This window comes from Talpa europaea (assembly GCF_964194135.1).
Source record: "Talpa europaea genome assembly, chromosome: 9".
NCBI lineage: Eukaryota > Metazoa > Chordata > Mammalia > Eulipotyphla > Talpidae > Talpa > Talpa europaea.
Genome location: NC_140076.1, coordinates 112,006,090 through 112,025,636, shown reverse-complemented (window position 1 = coordinate 112,025,636; position 19,547 = coordinate 112,006,090). Strand labels below are relative to the sequence as shown.

At 47.5% G+C, this 19,547-nt stretch overlaps 1 protein-coding gene across 1 annotated transcript in view; it reads right to left on the bottom strand.

The window, feature by feature from the left end:
• Positions 1-15,264, bottom strand: part of TTF2 (transcription termination factor 2) — a gene marked incomplete at both ends in the record, with an annotated part of 30,247 nt that extends 14,983 nt beyond the window's left edge. Inside the window, 11 exons of the mRNA XM_084242468.1 lie at positions 1,335-1,497; positions 2,620-2,736; positions 4,229-4,310; positions 5,693-5,820; positions 5,947-6,096; positions 6,429-6,543; positions 6,845-7,816; positions 8,637-8,703; positions 12,760-12,846; positions 15,049-15,151; positions 15,237-15,264. Coding sequence (XP_084098594.1) covers positions 1,335-1,497; positions 2,620-2,736; positions 4,229-4,310; positions 5,693-5,820; positions 5,947-6,096; positions 6,429-6,543; positions 6,845-7,816; positions 8,637-8,703; positions 12,760-12,846; positions 15,049-15,151; positions 15,237-15,264 — 2,012 coding nt within the window. The remainder of the gene's footprint in view (positions 1-1,334; positions 1,498-2,619; positions 2,737-4,228; positions 4,311-5,692; positions 5,821-5,946; positions 6,097-6,428; positions 6,544-6,844; positions 7,817-8,636; positions 8,704-12,759; positions 12,847-15,048; positions 15,152-15,236) is intronic.
• Between the last annotated feature and the right edge of the window lie 4,283 nt (positions 15,265-19,547).

The window sequence follows — 19,547 nt, the reverse complement described above, 5'->3', positions numbered from 1 at the left end:
GCTTTGAGACCAGTGTAAGCTCCCTGGCGCACCCTGGACCGGGCAGGGACGGAAAGATAGAAAAAGACTGGAAAAATGACTGAAATGAACAGAAGACGGGGAGAAAGACGGGAAAAGACAAGACTGCAAGGGGTACAGGGAACAGAAAGACGTGTGACATCACGCTTGCTTCTCCCCTCGGGCTTATCCCAGGGACTTGGGGCCAGGGGAAGAGGCACTTGAAAGAGAGGGATGTGGGTGAGCACCGCAGGGGGAGGCTGACCATAGCATGACCTTTATCTTCACTTTGATTTTGCTCCTTTTGCCCCAGACGTGCCCGACCCCTTCCGCCCCTTCTCTATGGGTCCCCACCAGAAGGAGCCTTAGACTTAGGGCAGGCTTTTGGGTCTCAGCTGCCCTGCTGTGGGCCAACCCTGTTGGGCTGGGCATGTACCCACAAGGGGATGGGGAACTATGAGTGTTTTGTGTGGAAAAACTTTTATCTATTCTTTCTCTTCTCTGTATTGCACACTGATTGTACTAAAGCTCCTGTCTCTCGAAGGTCTTATGTCTTGATGCAGTGGCAGAACCTATTTCACACAGGCAGGTTTGGGGGTTTTGGGGTTACCCCTTTCTTCGCCCTGTAACAGTTTCATTCACACTAAGATGGCTGCAACCCAGTCAGTCGCCAAGATGACCAAGACAAAGGAGAGGAAAGGCACGTGCTGTGTGCTCTCCAGGCCCTTTAGAAAACATGGAGTTGCTGCGTTGGCCACAGACGAGCGAATCTACAAGAAAGGTGATACTGGAGACATCGCGGGGATGGGCGCCATTCACAAAGGGATGCCCCACGTGTGTTACCATAGCGACACTGCAAGCGTCTGTAATGTTACCCAGCATGCAGTTGGCACTATTGCAAACAAACAAGGACAAGAGTCTTGCCAAGAGAATGTTCATACTGAACCTATCAACTACTCCAAAAGCTGAGACAGCTTCTCGAAATCATGAAAGAAAATGATCAGAAATAAAAAGGCAGCCAAAGAGAAAGGCACGTGGGGTCGCTGAAGCGCCAGCCTGCTCCACCCAGAGCAGCGCACCTTGTAGGAGACCTTGGCAAGGAGCCTGAGCTGCCGCTGACCAGGCAGGCTCCTCAGGCCTCCCCGGCTTCCACAGGACAGTGCCCAGCACACAGCGGGGAATGCCATTTCCTCTCCAGAGACCTTCTGAAGTACAGGTGAAGGCCGTTTGGTCTTCACAAATGTCACTTGCCCTAAAGGAAGGGTGGAGGAAACCCGTTGCCCTAAAGGAAACCTCAGTGGGGAGGTGAGCGCCCCGACCAACACGTCTGCACTTACACCTCCGCATGCAAGTCCCGGTTTTTCCCATGATAGAGGTAGACGCTCAGTCTGTTGTTCTTTACACATTTTGCCACCTCATTTTTCCAGTGATGGAGCAGGGAAGCAGGACAGATGAGTAGGGTTCCACGGGAAGTAAACTCAGAGGAGTCTTGAGGGGGGCCTGGAGGGAGAAAACCAACACCCCGGTTATACCCATTCAACAGCTTTACCTTCTTGCGCGCATTAGCTTTCTCTTGACTCCGGTAATATGTTTATATTAAATGTATAAATACATCAAACGGTGGCTCTGATGCGACAGGTAGCTTATAGAATAGGAAATGGAAGAGATGCTCTTTTACTCTGAAACCATGAATGATTTCCTTATTTCCCCCGAGTGTCAGAGGCAGACACTAGGGAGGACAGGAAAGTGAGAAGCACATGGCCTTATTCTAAAGAGAAAAAAACTATAGTGCCAGAGTGGCCAGAAATATCAATTCCTAACTCCCCCGAGTTGAGTCATTACAGGGGGGGTTATGATTACTTTTTTCTAAAAAACATAATTAAATCCATATTAAAACATAAGTGCAAAAACCCCTTTCTCAGACAAACATTACTTTGCACCAGCTGGCGATGGCGTCTGTGCTGCTGCCCCGAGGCCCCCACGTGTGTGCAGGGGATCCTGTGGCTCTGTCACAGGGACCTGGGGTCCAGCGGTCAGGCTGCTCACTGAGCCCTGATGCCAGACAGTCACAGATTTCTTCGCTGTCTAACCAAGTGAGAAATGTCCTTGTGTCCATGCAGCTTCCATGTGGTGCTGTCCATACCTACTGTGCAGGACCTTCAAAGTACTTACACAGCTAATGCATTGAAAAAAGAGATTGAAAGAAGATAGACATTTTCTAGACATTTCTGGAATTTCAGAAACTTAGAAAACAGCTTTTGCTGTGGTGGCTAACATCTGGACTGTGCACAGAGCTTCCCTGAAGAAAGAATATGCTAGTTAATTCGGCTCTACCCTGGAGACAGAGCCTCGACATAAAAAAAAAATAGTCATCACTGTGCTTAAGCCAAGTCTTAGCTTTCTCCATAAAATCTTTCTATGCAGAGGTCAAGATAAGTGTATACTAAAAAATAAAAAATTTATAATTTATAATTTAGCATATCTGATATCAGAAATAATGCCATAAGCAGCAGCCAAACACAGGTTTTCCAAAAGATGGGGTCCTTTACATGCCAGTGGGGTCCTTTCATAATTTAGGAATTTCCACTCTGACTCCAATGACTGGGGAAACAGCAGCCATACCATCTTTGGGGTGCCTCAGAGGCAAGTTTTTGTCATCTTCTTTCATTTTCTGTTGATTCTTCTGGGTCAGAATAAGTGCAATCATCGTGAGAGTTTTCCCTAAGCCCATGTCATCCGCTGGAAAATAAAAACAGACACAGCAGAGTTAATTACTTGGAGCAAAGGATCAACTCAGCTTAAGAGACATGGCTTGGCCTGACAGCTGGGAACTTGGATTTGGTGGGGGTTCCTCCCACTCCCCAAACTCGTAAGAGTGGCTCGCTGGGCCTAAACTCTGTAACCACATAGTCCATGCGAACACCTGCTTTCCTCTGTGAGTCTGGAATTTCAGCACGTACCAGGCCGCAGCTGCCTGTGTGACCAGCTACCAATACTTTAGGCACTGAAGCCCCAAGGAGCTCTCCTGGTGGGCAATATCGTACATCTGCTGCCCTTGCTGGGAGATTTTGGTTTGCCCTGCAAGTCTCACTTCATGGAAAAGGTCTCTGGAAACTTGCAACTAGTTTCCTCTGGACTGTGCCCCAAATGTTGCTTTCATTTGATGATTTTGATTTGTGCCAAATCAAAATAACTTTAGTATTTTACTGCTATAACTTATAGTCATGGGTACAATTACAGACAATTCCTAGCAAATCACTGAGTCCAGGGGTGATCCTGGGGACCCCCAACACAGCTATTTACGAGCTATGGTGCACATTGATCATGTTTTCTAGCAGTTGAGCACCTTGGAAAATTCTCAGTTGATGACTCCCCAAAGCAGAGCCTGGAAAACTGTCCCGTAGGCTGTGCAGCTCAGGCACAGCAGCTTTCCAGACCCCATGGACTTGTGCAAGACTCTGATTTAGACAAGTTCAGAGGAAGAGGCTCCCCGTGGAACCCTGTGTGTAGGAGAGGTGCAGACAGGGGTGTCTGTAGGTAGGGCCCCCTCCAATGACTGGTGGAGCAGAGCAGGCAGATGGTCCACAGGACACTCAGTATGTAACTTGGCTTCAGCCACTGCTCCTAGAAATCTGGCCTCCAGCCTGGCTTTCCACATCTCCCAGAGATTATGTAGATCACCACGGAATAAACTCCCCCTCTGCTTGATCAGTCAAAGCAGCTTCTACAAGTGAGACCTGACTGGCCATTCAGCTGTGTTCTCCTGAGCACGTTGCTCAACTTTTTTTTTTTTTTTTTTTTTTTTTTATAGAGGCATGTATTCTTTCTTTATTTGTTTGTTTGTTTGTTTTGTTTATACATGCACTGGGTACAGTCAGAAGCGCGGGAGGGTGAGAGAATTCACCAGAGCCAGAGCGGGAAGCAGAGCAGGCAGAAGGACCGAAGTACACTGCTGAGGGGAGCAGCGGGCGGCAGGAGAGGTCTGCACGCCATGTGGGATCCTCCGCCGGTGGCCGGGGAGCAGCCGGGGATCGAACCGGCGCCACAGAGGCTGCGGGCAGCTTCGCAACCCAGCGCTCAACCGCTGCGCCACCGGGGAGGCCCCGTTGCTCAACTTTCTATACTCAGTTTCCTCATCTGTAAAATGGGGGCATGACCGTCCTAGCCACACAGAGCTGTAGAGAGGACTGAGAGACACACGTGTCGACGCTGATCGTAACACCAGACTTACCCAGAATCCCTCCCGGTGGCTTCTGACTTTCCCGCCACAGTAACCAGGCCAATGCCTGCTTTTGGTGTAACAGCAAAGGCACCTGGCAGAGGTAACAACCAAAAGTTAGGTATGAATTCCTTGTGAGCACCTAGGCAGAATCCTGGCTGCCTGGATCCACAATCTACTTTCGTTGTTTTAAGTGATCCCCCCAATATTCTGGCTGTCAGGGAAGTTGCTCAGGAAGTGCTTGACCCCCACCCTCACCCAGAGCAACTGTGCATACTGGGTGGCCTGGGACAGTTGCCCAGCACCCTTACAAAAGCACCCCCTCACTCTTTCAGGGGCTGCTGCATTGGCCAAAGTCAGTTTCCACCGCTGGTGACCAAGACCTCGGACTGGTCACCCTGGTTTTTCCTCAGTATCTCTTAAAATTGACTCTCCGCTCTGCAGTCCACAGCCCAGCCTGCAATGCTCGTCATAAATGGCAACAGCCCTTAGCTAGAGTTCCCCTCTAGTCTTTTTCTAACTCCAGTTTGTGTTCTCTTCTGTGTTAAAAAATAATCTGGGCCTCCCTGGTGGTGCAGGCAGTTGAGTGCCATGCTGTGAAGCTGTCTGCAGTCTCCGCAGTGAGGGTTCCACCCTGGCCGGCCGGCGAGAATCCCACATGGCGCAGCAGACCTCTCCTGTCTTGCCCGCTGCTCCCTTCGGCAGTATATTTCAGTGGATCCACCTGTTCTGCTCCCCATTCTGTCTCTGGTGAATCCTCTCACCCTCCCGCGCATCTGGCCTGTACCCCGGTTCTTGTATAAATAAATAAATCTTAAAAAAAAAAATTCTTAAAAACCCTGCTCAGAATCCTACAGGATTCCGTAATCCCTCCAGAGCTAGACTCATCTAAGATCCTTCGCCAACGCCAGGCCCCACATCAGGCGTCCTCCTGCTCAGTACCGTCACCTGCTGCTCCCAGCTCAAGCACAGACGTCACCATCATCACTTACTCAGACCAGTCTCCCTGGAGCTGGGGAGTTTGGTTTCTATCCTCTCCACTCTCTTTGGGCCTCTAGTTTCTTGAAGACACAAAGACAGGCAGCAGGTAACAACTGCCCTAGGGCGGGGTTAATTTCTTCTGCATCCCTCGTACTTTGTACCTGGTCTCTAGAGCACGTTACTGTCTAGCTTTGTCTTAGGTGCTTTTTAACTGTATCACATACATGTACACACATATTCGAGCCAGGCCCCTCACTAAGGCAGCAATTCTTCACGCCCTGTGACACCAACAAATGGACACTTTACTGCCCCCGACACATGCGACATTAAGGCTTTGAGAAAGAAAAGGGGCATTTTTATTTCCTCAGTACTCAACAGGAGGAAAAACACGGATGGGCGGCCCCTAAAGCGCAATCAGATTGTCACTCTAGACAGCCTCCCCGCAGCTTCCCTCTCGGGAGGCGCCGGCCTGCGGGGGAGGACACCCAGGCTCACCTTCAACCCAGCGGGGTCCTCTGCCTCAGCTGTCTCATCGGGACACGACTCAAGTGACTGATGAAGGGCGTACATGGCTTCCTTTGTGATCTGCCACTCCCAGTTGGGGCCATGGTGGTTCGTGGGGCCTGCGCGCAAACAGGGGTTATCTCAAGGTATCTCGGGTACGGTCCCCGCAAAGGCCACCAAAGGCAGTTTGGCAGACAGTGGGCCTGTCTGATACTCATCAGTATGGCCAGGCCCTTGGGTTTTACCTGCAAGGTGCTGACTGAATCTGTTATGACCCAGAGGCTGGAGATCCTGATGCTGCAGGGGTGCGGTGGGCACCAAGTGCGGAGGCTCAGGCGTTGTTTTGGTGATGTTCTTCTGTGGTGGTGCTTGCGTGAGACTCTTCTCGTTAACATCTGCTTAAAAGCAAGAGGTGAGAGTTCAGAAAAGTGTAGAAATTATTTGTGGGAGGTGAGGTCAAAGAAGGTGGGATCAACACCATTCTGACGTGCTGGGGAAGGCTTCCTGGACAGCGCAGCATCTAAACAGTCGCTTAAACAATGGGAGAGGGGAGGCCACAGGAAGTAGGAGGAAGTTTTTATAAAACCACAGGTATAATGGAAAAGAAAGCTCTGAAGCAGACGATAAAAAGGAAAGGTGAGTGAATCAACAGATTCCTTCTCAAAATGGTTTCTCAAAAGTCCCTTTGGAAAGTTCTCGCAAGCCCTGCAATCTGTCACCATCTTACCTGGCTCTGGGCACAGGGAGAGAGCATTAAGTCTCTCCTCCAATTCCTGGATTTGCGTGTGCAACTTCTGACCCTTGTCTGGAAGAGCCTGGATGTTCACCGAAGCCAGTATGCTCTGCAAAAGAGATCCCAGGAGGTGGGTCTCCCCTCTTGTTAGAAGGACGGCTTCAGATTATAGTAGCCAAAGTGCTAACATTCTGAAAGTATGCTCTTCTAACTGTGTGTGTGAAAACCAGGACTTTGGTTTTTGAAATCCAGCTGACTTATCAATCCTGAAAATATAAACATAGGAAAAGGCAGAAACTAAACATCCCTCTATGAAACCTTCCCACAGAGACACGTAACCCATGGACGCCCAGCTCTGCAAGAGCAAGCCTCGCCCTCACCTTAAGCATGAAGCTCCAGCCCACACTTACCTTCTTCTGCCTCAGCTGCGTAGTGAGGTGCACACGCTGGGCTGCTGGGTCCGAAAGTTCTACCTCCTTGGAAACACCTGAGGCCGGAGATGGTTTTCTTTGAGCGTTTCGACCAGGAAGTTGAAGGTTCTCCTGTGAGTCTGGGGTCGAGCCAGAGAGTAAGGGGCTCGCTGGCTTAGCAGACACAGAACTCACAGCATCTTCCTCACTGTCGCTGCTGCTTGTGTCGGCCTCTTGCCTTTTTCCCAGGGCCAGGCCCGCGGTGGCCACGGGTCCTCTCAGAGAAGGCACAGTGTGAGGCTCGGCCTGCGGCTGGACACGGCCCTGGAGGAGCGGCCTCTGCTGGACGCTCTGCGCCCCGGAGCCATCTGGTGCCTTTGCTTCACTAGCCTCCACGCTCTTGGGGTGCTCCTTGCTGGGAGGTCCCCCTTTCTGGGGCTTGCCTATCGGGTTCTGACTGTGAATAAATTCAGACAAAGGCCTGGTTCCTTTTTCTCTCCGAGGTTCTGCTTCTTTCTGGACATAACGGCTCTCACCATCTGATCCCTCCTGAGGAGATGCGGGAGGCTTCTCCAGCTTCCTATGCGTGGATGAAATCTCCAAAACGCTGCCTTCAGTCTCCTTTGCTCCACACAGAGACCCTGCTGGCCCCCCTTGCTGCTTCTCTCCTGGTGCAGACTGCTTTTTCTTTACCACCAGGCCAGGAGAGACACCTTGCTCCACCCAAGAGTTAGACTCAGCCTTCTGTGTCTTCTTCTGATCCAAGGGTTGAGGTCGATCTGCCTTTTCCCGTTGCTTCGTGTCAGCCACCTTTTCCTTTTCTTCACCTTTGAGGAACTGTTTCCATACTGGAGGGTCTTGATTCTTGTCAAGTACCTTGAATGGGTTTCTCTGCTGGCCAGCAGAGTAATGAAGCAGCTTAGACGAATGCTGAGACTTGTTGGTTACAGAATGTTCTTTGACATCAGGATCCTAAAAAGACAAAGCAGATAATATAAAGAACAAACACAACCTTCATATCTGAAAGCCTTTGTTCAGAGGAAATGGAAACACAGCGAAAGCAGACCAGTATTTCCGATCACTCCTGGGATCTGTGGGCCTCTAGAAAAGACGATGCACCAAACACAGAAAAAATTGGTTTCTCAAAGCTCGGTTCCTTCTCTGTACACAATCATGGCTTTTCCAGGCCTCAAGGAAAAGTGTCACCAAATCAAATTGCTTTTATAATAGCACCAGCCACAATGGACACTTTCCATGAGAAACCATTCTCTCAGGTTGAGCTTCTCCCCAAACCTAAATGAAGCTCCAGGCTTGATTTGGGCTTCGGGAAGTTTTCACTGGAGGAACCCAGGATTGTTCAACGGATGGCTCCACTGACAAAGCCTTGTTATTTTTCCAGCTCCAGTCCTCACATACAGGTCTTTCCTAGTTCTAACATTCTTGATTATGATTTATACTCAGTTTATACTAAAATTAAATAGATCAGTCTATAAAAAGATGCTGAAGTTGGCCATGAAAATCTAAATTTTTCCCCACGTAGGAGACTACTAGCTATGTTTTCAACCTCAAAAAATAGTGAGGTGAAATTAATAATTAAATATTTTTAATCTTGCTTATAACTCAATGATGCGACATCCCCACAAGGTCTACCTTGCTTAAAGAAGAGAACCGTCTGGCAGAGACAGTCTGATGAATACCGGCCACTTTACATGGGACTTCATGGTTTTTTCAGGTGGTGCTACAGATTAAACAGTGTAACACGCAGGTTTGAAAAGAGACGAAGAAATCCTACCTGCCACGGGATATTTCCACACCACCGCTTGCCCTCTGCCTTACTTTTACTGCACCGGAAGAACAATCTGATGAAGCAGAAAACACAAATAACCGAAGCTGTGAAAATGCACTAAATCAAGAGATGTATTTATTTTTAACAAAAAAAAAAACCAAACATGTTACTGCTATTTGATTCTGCTTATGAAAGGTTACTCGAAACCAATTATTCTTAAACAGGCATTTTAACATTCTTTACTACATAGTACAGTTGTGGGGTGAGACATTAAAGAACAGGCGTCACAGTAATATGACTGGCACAGGTTTATTCCTTTTACTCTACAAAGAGTGTCTACAATGGAGATGTCCATCAGCAACGGCTGCTAAAGTCAGAGAGAGCGACTGGACCTTCTGTGTCCCCGATGGGAAGACATGTCACTGCCTTATAAAGTGAAATACAACAAGCACAAACACAAAACCCAGTCGAACCAAAACAAGTGAAAACCTAACTGAATCTGGTCACACCCCTAGATGCAATGACCAACTTACGGGAAACACCTAGAACTAGATCATGGGGGTGAAATGAAGCAAAATCCTTAGAGTGGGAAATGCTATATGACAAATATCCTAATTCCTTCAACAAATAAATTATAAGGGAGAAGAAAAGATGGAGGGCAAACTTCAGAGACTTAAAAGACACTGTCAAGTCAGTGGATTTCGTGGACCTTCTTTGGCTTGATTTAAACACAAACTACTTGAAAACAAATTATGACATCTCAGAAGTAACTGGAAACTTATACTCCAACCGGTTATTAAAAAAAAAAAATCCTTATCTTTTAGAACTACAGACTGAAGTACTGACAGAAGAAATAATGTTATCTGGGATCCATGTCAAAATATGGCAGAGGTTGTGGGGTGGAGTGGGTAGAGCATGTGTGGAACAAGATTAGCTATCGGTGGGCGATTATTGAAGCTCATGTGCTGCATGATTCTGTCTCCTTTTGCCTGCATTTGTGATCTCCCACTAACGACAAAAACTGCAAAGTTACACCTCTGTGCTGGAGAGTCCCTGACATGCAAAGCCAGGCCCCACCCCAGAGGTGGCGTCGCTGTCCCATTCCACAACCAAGCCATGCGCTCTCCAACACACCAGACTTGGCATGTGAACCTCCTTCCACCCCAAAAATATCCTCTTGAGCCCCACTTGCCCACCAAGTCCCCCATCACTAGCAGTCAGAATCCTAAGGGTCCCTACAGTCCTACTTCCGAGGCAAGATTTCCCACATTCCCTTCCCTGTCCCTCCACTGTTTCTGGACTTCTGTTGTGTTTATTTACATCACACTTGTATCTGCCCGTCTGCCACTATATTTTCAGCAGCTGGAAGGTGATAATCAGGTATGCTCTCTTAATTCACAACTGTGCCTCACCTTTTGCACAGAATCTTCAAATACTGCTGAGTGAAAGAGAACCCATTAACTTTTCTCCTCACCTAAAATGACTCCCTTAAAAATTTTAATCCATTAAATAAGAGCTGTCAAAATACATACTTTATGTAGTAGTAGGTAATGTGTGCAATTGAAAGTCAGAGTTGGCAATGGAAAGCACCCCTTCACCGCACCCCTTCTGTCCAGCTCGCACTCCTTCCAACAAGTAACCATTCTTATTTTTTATTTACCTGTTTTTTATTTACTTTCACAGAGATTTTAATGCATATTCCAATCAATATGAACATATATTCCTCATTTTTTACTCTTCCACACATACGGGGAGGTTAGCATACATACCACTAGTTTTTTTACTTAACAGTGTATCTTGGAGATTTTTTCTATAAGAGTATGTACATAATGGAGGTTTCCCCAAATACTATAAATAAATCTACCATATGATCCAGCAATTCCACTCATAGGTGTCCACCCACAGACACAAAAACACTAATTTGAAGGGAAACCTGCACTCCTGTGTTCACTGCAGCACTGTTTACAATAACCAAGCTGTGGAAACAACCTAAGTGCCCTGGGAAAACATAAAGCTGGATTTCCACCTCATTTTTTTACACTAAAATTCAAGATGGAACAAATACATAAATGTAAATTAAGTAAAATTGTAAAGTGTTGAAGGAAAAAAATAAGAGATTAATGGTTTTGGAATCCTAAGATAAAGCAGGCTTTTCTACGCAGGACATCAAATCCTGCAGCTGAGAGATAAAGGACTTAGTAATTTGACTACAAAGAAAAGCTTTCTACTTCCATATGGTAAAAGAACCATAAGCTAAATGGTTAAGACAAAAGGCAAGCTAGGAGAATTGCTACACGTTAAGAAATAGGTGGTGGGGTTGAGGGCTTATAGCACCAGCCTAGAGAATCATCGCTGGGCTAGATAACCAGCCTGCCAGTCTGACCCAATACCCAACCACCCAAGGGGTTTGCTAGAATTGGGAAGATTTCAGTGTGATTAAAAATAAAATATTTTGACTAGCCCACTACAAGCAGTTCTTTAAAGAACTAAAACTTGTTTTAACCCATTTATAGATAACAAAATCTCCATCTAGTTTGACTCCATTAACTTGAGAACCAAAGCTGAAAAAGAAGAGAGAACATGAACTCAGAAGCTCCCTGTCAAGCACTGACGTATATAAGGGGAGGTGTGCTGAATCCTCTATGTCAAAGCAAGCCGCTTCCCTGTGGTTCTGAATGATTCTCAGCTTCTCCATCACCTGCAGAGAGCTCTGGCTCAAGGGTCAGTCAAATGCACCCATGTCAATCACCCAAATGACAGGTGAGTGGTGCCATCTGGTGTTGAAGGCAGAGAACTGCCTGCAAATGCAGCTACAATCCTGAACTTGAAAATGGACATCAGAGCCTCACCTTGGTTTACACCTACTCTCCATTACCCTGCTGCACCTGTCTTCTAGCTCGGTTACTCTAATCCAACAAATTAATGGTTAATTTTATGATGTAAAGTAATTCAACTAAAACATTTTTAAAGCTTCAGTAAGAAGACTTCTAAAGTGGGTGACTTGACAAAGTAAAATCTTACAAACACCAGCAAACATAGTAAAGTGAAGATTCTGAGATTAAATGGAAGGGGTAGAGGAAAGAGATGTGTATTATGCCACAGTCACTGTCTAGTTGGATGTTAAACGGCCCTTTCGTAAACGTTTGTTGGAGGGCTTCCCTGGTGGTGCAAGGGGTTAAGCACAGCACTTTGAAGCTAGCCATAGCCACTGTAACACGAGTTTGATTCCTGGCCAGGGAGCTAACCCACATGGCGCAGCAGACCTCTCCTGTCTCACCCGCTGCTCCCCTCAGCAGTGTGTTTCAGTAGATCCACTTGTTCTGCTCCCCACTCTGTCTCTGATGAATCCTCTCACCCTGGCACCTCTGGCTTTTACTCCAGTTCTTATATGCATAAATAAACAAATCTTGAAAAAAAAATCAACTAACTTTTGAATTGCATGGAATATTATATAAAGACCATCATACCTGGCACCTGCTTTGCTGGCCAGCCTTCTCCTCCGAGTCTCCACTCAAACATATTCTAAAGTATTTCCAAGCCCAACACCTACAATTCCATTGTGTCAAACCTTTGTATCCTAATGTAGGGTATTAATCTGCATTGATTACATCTGTGATAAATACAACCCCTTTCTTATTCTAAGCAAATACCAACTTATCTCTCCATACTAATGACAAATATCATCAGCCATCTATATGGACCTCCTCAACCTGCCTCTGAGTCCCCATAAAAGTAAAAGGAAACTAACATGTACTGAGTATGTAACATGTTAGACATCTTTACGTGTTACCTTGTTCCATTACTGGAATAAGAAAATTGACAAGTTAGTACAAATTAATTACTGTTGGTGGGCTTATGTTATTGGCTCCTTGAGAACTTGAGAGGGATGAAGTTGTGGTTTATCCTGAAATTAACCACAGGTCAAGCTTCTGAGATAAACTAGTTGCTCACCAGTTATGGAGTAACAGACCAGCAGACAGTACAGCCCAGAAGATACTCAATCCACACAGAAATACTGTTTGATTTTAATTATGGTTTTAAAGAACACACAATTCTGGGAAAATATTCCTGTCTGAAACCTTTCTGGGGCAAAAAATAACAACACAAAGTGTTCCTTTTGGATACTTACCTTTGTTCTTTCTCGCCCTGCAGTGCAAGCAGACCCTGAAGTTCTACCACAGAGTTCTCATGCAGTAAACAATGAGAAACAGGAATGCTAGAGGAAAAAAAAACACCAAACATTTGTTTGAGGAGGCAGACATCAAAATGCTATAAAATCCAAACTTTAGGCTTTAACTGTGAGTTTGGCATCCCCTCCGCTGGCTGTGTAAATCCCACAAATTTTTATGCCTATGTGTATTCCTCCAGGGAAAGAGTCCAGTTCCATCTTTCCCACTCCCAAATTAAGACAATAAATTTATCTTTTTCCTGATGACTCAAAGTTTAAAACTATACTGTGCTACATGAACTCTATATTGTCATAGCCCCAGGGAAGACAGAAGTATCTAAGGCTGTCTGTGAATTTTCCCCAGGTTCCTCCATTATCATTTTCCTTCAATAACCTGTGAGCTGTCGGTGTCATTTACACAGCTACTTTATGGCGGGTACGTTTTGAACCCTTCCAACTTCTCATTATTAAAGTATTTACATATAATATTTCAGAATAAATAGGATTGAATGAAGCTCTAGTGTTCTACTAGAAACTATGGCACCTTTTTCTTTCTTTTTGCTTATATTATTGCTTTCTATTTGCTTATATTTGATCAGACATTGTCCATATTAGTTTATCAAGTAACTATCTTAAAGCAAACAATTACTGTACTCATTTGTATAGCAATACATTTGTATAAACAGCACTCTATAAAAGGGCATGTTTCCTTAATGTAAAACCAAGTCTTATGCTGCCATTAATTTCTACAAATCTGAAAGTGCTTTCATGTTTAATGAAACTTGAGCTAGATACTGAGCCCAAGAAGCTCAGTATAGAAATCAGAAATTGTTGGCAGCCTGCTGCCCTAAAGGGAGTACCTGTTCACTCTGCATACGGAGTTCCCCCAGAGGTTAGAAGTTCAGCAAACAGAACTTCTTCCCAGAATTGACTCCTGTTCTCTAAGGACGAAATGACTTGTTCACAGGTTCCCTACTAACTAAAAAAACTTGTTCCAGCAGTAACTTACTAATTTGTAGCATAAACACAATTGCACATTTTTTCTTGTTCCTTGTTCATATCTTTAATAAAATCTTGGGCTGGGAGAGTGAAAGGCAGAGCTGCTCTCGATGGCATTCTCCCCACGCTGTTGCAAATTCATTTAGACTCTGAGTCTTTCTTAATAGCTGAGAACTTCCCATTGGTTGACCACAGCAAGAAATTAATAGTAAATCCCGACATGAAATGTTGATAGCTCGAGTTTTTTCATTGGTCCCTTCCACCTTAAGGTTGACACTGCTTACTCAAAGTCATTTTGGATTTAATTAAACTGGATCCCACTAATTTCCTTAAAAAAAAAAAGTTCTCAGTGGGCTAAGAAAGTATTTGTTTTAAAACTTTATTTCCTAAATCTGAAAAATCTTTCACTTAATTAAAGCACAATATAATCATGAAAAGGAAACATGAAAAGCTAATATCTGTGTTGAAAAAAACCCATTATTTTCTAGTATTAATCCAGTATGTGTCTAACATAATATGGAAGAAAAGAACTTTTCTGCACCAAGTTCAGTAGAGACCAGGAAGAGTGGTCAATGATGTGATAGTTATAAAATTCACTTAAGAGACTGTGGACACCAGGGGAAACAGTACCACTTTTTGAGAAGTAGTATTAACTTTTCTCACTCTAAAGAAGATGATAATTTCTGGGTCTTAGCTTTCAATGTTGAGAAATCAGCAAGCGGAATCACATCCATTACTTGCAGCACTGATCCCAAAGGGACTTGTTTCTTTGGGTTCTCAATCTCACCATTTAAAACGTTATTTTTCGGAGGGGCTGGTAATCTACCAGAGTGTCTGAACCCCCAACAATTTGGGGGTTAAGCCTAAAACTAGTGCAAAACAGGGACCGATTACTCCCCAAGGCCTGTAAGCCCTCACTTCCTAAAGGGCGGGGTGACATGTCAGCAGAAGGGAGTGTGGTCCGGGACGGACTGGGGACCTCAAACCCCACGTGGGAAAGGCCCAGGGGGTTCAGAAGCAGCTGCTCCTCCACTTTCAGGGGAAGGGACCAGCGGCCCAGAACGGGAGGGTGGCCGGACAGGGGAGTGACCACCCTGGGCTCCACAGGCAACAGGAGATCAGAGTCGCCCCAACACTGTTCCGGGAGGACCAGCCACCTTGAGGACGCTGGCCCCGCGGGCAGGGGACCCCGCCCCCCAGTCCCCCCCCACCCCGAGGCTGCCCCGGGGGGCCGCGCCCCGCGAGACCTACTCGGCGGCCCTCACGAAGTCGCACGCGTCCGCCCGGCAGATATAGAAGCTCTTTCCTTTATTCGGGCCACTGCGGACGCCCGTCTTCAGAAAGCACAAGGTCCCTGAGGAGAAAAGGGCGACAAGATCACGCCACGCGCCATGAGCGCTCCCCCGGGGACCCCCGGGACCCCAGGCGGCGGCCCTCACCGTGCTGCGGGCAGCTGACAGCCTCCATCACGCTCCCGCGCCCTGCTCCGCCAGGCCCCGCCCCTGCTTCCGCGTTTGACTCCGCCCCCTCGCAGAGAAACCAATCATCATCCAGCTTCCGAAGTCGTAAGCCCCGCGCCCGAAATGCACCGCCTGGCTGGTCCTCTCAGCCAATGGCACAGGGAGCGCGCCCACCTCCAACCAATCAGAGCCACCCTCAGTTTGCCGCGCGCCAAAATCAAATGGACAGCGCGAGAGAGGGCGTGGGGACCTGGCCGGACTTCCGGCGGGCGGGGCGGGGCTGAGGCGGGAAAGAGGGGTTTGGAGGCGGGACTTCCGGGGCGGGAGGCCCTTGGGTTGCGGGTCGGAAGAGCAGTGCGCGGGACGGAGGCCTCGGGCTCGGGGGGTCACCGGCAGGGCCCCGGGAGTCGTGCGCGACAGCCGAGGGCGGGAGCTCGGCCGAGGACGCCCCCCGGGGCTTCTAGGTCCTCTCTCCGCCGGGCGCCGGGCTCCGCCTCCGGGCTCGGACTCCAGGGGCTGCAGCCCTGGGGTCCAGGCTGCACCCCCCCCCCCCCCGCTCTAGGCTCCACCCCTGTGCTCTGGGCCCCACCCCTTGGCTCTGGGCTCCACCCCTGGCTCTAAGCTCCACCCCTGTGCTCTAGGCCCCACCCCTGGCTCTAGGCCCCACCCTTGTGCTCTAGGCCCCACCCCTGGCTCTAAGCTCCACCTCTGTGCTCTAGGCCCCACCCCTTGGCTCTAGGCTCCACCCCTGAGCTCTGGGCTCCACCCCTGTGCTCTAGGCTCCATCCCTGGCTCTAGGCTCCATTCCTGGGGTCTGGGCTCCACCCCTGGGCTCTAGGCTCCATCCCTGGCTCTAGGCCCCACCCCTGGCTCTAAGCTCCACTCCTGTGCTCTAGGCCCCACCCCTGGCTCTAGGCTCCACCCCTGTGCTCTAGGCCCCATTCCTGGCTCTAGGCTCCACCCCTTTGCTCTGGGGTCTGGGCCCCACCCCTGTGCTCTAGGCTCCACCCCTGGCTCTGGGCTCCACCCCTGGGCTCCAGGATCCACCCCTGGGCTCTAGGCTCCACCCCTGGGCTCTAGGTCCCACCCCTGGGCTCTAGGTCCCACCCCTGGGCTCTAGGCTTGGGCTCCGGGTCTGGGCGTTGGCTCTGAGCTGGGGAGGGCGTCAGGAGCGCTAGCCCATAGACTCCCCAGCACTAGGAAACCTGCAATTAGCGTGGCCTGTAGACTTCACTGCTTGGCTCTCAACCTGTTGAGATGGGCAGCATTTTTTTTTAAACATTTATTTATGCATACAAGAGCTGGGGTACAGGCCAGAGATGAGGGGGGGTGTGTGTGTGTGAGAGGATTCACCAGAGACAGAGCGGGGAACAGAACAGGCAGACACTGAAACACACTGCTGAGGGGAGCAGCCAGGAGTCAGCAGAGATCTGTTGCACCATGTGGGTTGCTCCCTGGCTGACAGGGGACCGAACTCATGCTGCAGAGGCTGTGGATTGCTTCACTGTGCGGTGCTTAACCCCTTGCGCCACCAGGGAGGCCCCTCATTCTTGTGTACTTTGTAGAAGAAAATACAGAGGAAAGGCATAGAAAGATTTACACTTACAGGTTATTGGAGAGGGGCCATATGAAGAACGTAGGAAATGCTCTACACCAATCTCTACACCAATGGTCTCTAATCATTAACATTTGCCAGATTCATTCATTCATCTTCTGTCTCTGTGTTGTTTTTATTTATTTATGCATACAAGAACTGAGGTATAGGCCAGAGGTGCAGAGGGTGAGAGGATTCACTAGAAACAAGAGTGGGAAACAGAACAGGCAGATCAACTGAAATACACTGCTGAGGGGAGCAGCAGGCAAGACAGGAGAGGTCTGCTGTGCCATGTGGGTAGCTCCCTGGCCAGGGATCGAACTCATGCTGCAGAGGCTGTGGATAGCTTCATAGTGTGGTTCTTAACCCATTGCGCCACCAGGGAGACCCATAGATGGGCAGCATTTTATGACGACCCCGAGACTCAGAAGTTTGAGTCACTCAAGGTCGCGAGTAAGTGGGCGACCAGTGGACAGGCACCCAAGGCACCTCTCAGCCACCCCTTTGTGCACAGAAAGTTCTCCGGGCACTCAGTGTGGTGTCCCGAGCTGTGCATGTGGTATCTAAATTGTCCCTCAATAAAGCTATTGACAGGACCTCCCTGGTGGCACAAGGGGTTAAGCACAGCACTGTGAAACTATCTGCAGCCTCTGCAGCGCCGGTTCGATCCTGGCCGGCTGGCGAGCGTCCCACATGGTGCAGCAGACCTCTCCTGACTCTCCCACTGCTCCCCTCAGCAATGTATTTCAGTCGATCTCTCTACTCTGTACCCCACTCTGTCTCTGGTGGATCCTCTCACCCCCCACACCTCTGACCTGTACCCCAGTTCTTGTATGCATAAATAAATAAACCTTAAAAAATAAATAAGCAAAGCTATTGACAACCAACAACAATAGCAAACCCACAATGCATAACATTGTACAAAACAGCAAATGTATCAGATAGTTTGACACCCTAAGGAAATTAATGGTGAAGGAGTAAATAATAGAAATTCTGTAGTTTTTTGACACATGACATTAATCCTTAAGCACACTGGTTCTCTAACTTGTAGGCTAAAATCTGGAGTGGTACAAACACTAATTTTAATTCTAGGGGAAATGAAAGAATTATATCTTCTCCGGTCAATATGGTGTTGGCTGACCTGTGTTGACATGCTAGACAGCTCTAAGATAAAGTACTGAGGATAAGTTGCCTGAAGTTATATTCTTCTGGATTGTTGCTCATTGCTTGGGGATGGGGTAGGGAGAAGTTACTAATTTTAAATGGTAAAGAAAGGATTTTGCCCACTTGTTTTGAGTTGTAGTCTGAGACAAGTGCTTTTACAAGCATTTTCACATTTAATTCTCACGATTACCTTGGCAGTGGGTATTCTCTCTTTATTTATTTATACAAGCACTGGGTACAATCAGAAGCGCGAGAGGGTGAGAGAATTCATCAGAGCCAGAGCAGGGAACAGAACAGGCAGAATGACGAAGTACACTGCTGAGGGGAGCAGCGGGCGGCAGGAGAGGTCTGCGCGCCATGTGGGACCCTCACCCGCTGGCCGGGGATTGAACCGGCACTGCAGAAGCTGCTGGCAGCTTCGCAACCCAGTGCTCAACCGCTGCGCCACTGGGGAGGCCCAGCAGTGGGTATTCTTTTATCCCTATTTTAAAAAGTGTGATACCAAAGTTTTGATTAGCTACCAAGCTTGTCCCAAAACTACATCTCAAACCCTATCTTACAGATCTTCTCCTTGAGCTCTGGAACGGGTAGGTGTCCATACATTAATGATGTCCTGGCTCAAAGTCACAAAACTGACACCAGCACATCAGGAATGGAAATTTATTTTAAAGACTCCCAATTCAATTCTTGACCCTACGGTCTTTTTATGAAGCATAAATGATGCAGTGATTCATTCACATATGTAACCTACACACAGCCAAACATTCATATATTTGTGGTATATAGACGTGCCCCAACAAATCCAGGATTAAAAAAAATAAATACATGGAATCAAGTACTGCCATTTTATAAACGATCACTAGGTAGCAGCATGTTAACATAGAAACCAAACAGAAGGTCCCGCCTCTCCTGCGGCTTCCTTTTGTTTGTTTGTTTAACTGGAATGATAATGCCATTGCCTTTGATTGCGTGCTTGCAAATATATGATCATTTTAAACTTGCCCTATGGCATAGGCATAGAATGATTCGATAGTAAGGACAAATCTGGTTATAATTTGAAAAACCAAGAGACTTTACAAATTCTTTTGTTGCACCAATATTTTGTAGCATTAGGTTTCATATTTCACTGACCTTAAAATACTAGTCCTAAAATGGTTCAAAGCACAGCTTCCTCGTCTCCTTTTTTAGGTTAGTGTACAATTCAGTGTTTCCTGGTAAAATTTATAAAATCGTGCGGCCATCACCACAATCCTGTTTTAGAACATTTCAATCACCCCCAAAACTTCCGTCCAACTGCCGGGGACCAGCCTCTGGCAAAATGTCGTGTCAGGGGTTCCTGAAAGGATGAGACGGCGTCGGCGAAAACGAAAGGGCTGAGGGGAAGGGGACGAGGTAGAATGAGGAGACACTGACACTTGGTGAGGTGCTAGTATCTTCTGCCGAGAGACTCAGCAGGTCTTTATTTATTCATTTTTAGTAAGCAGAGGAAAAAAAAATACATTATCATGTATAAAGCAGAAACAATTAGTGTA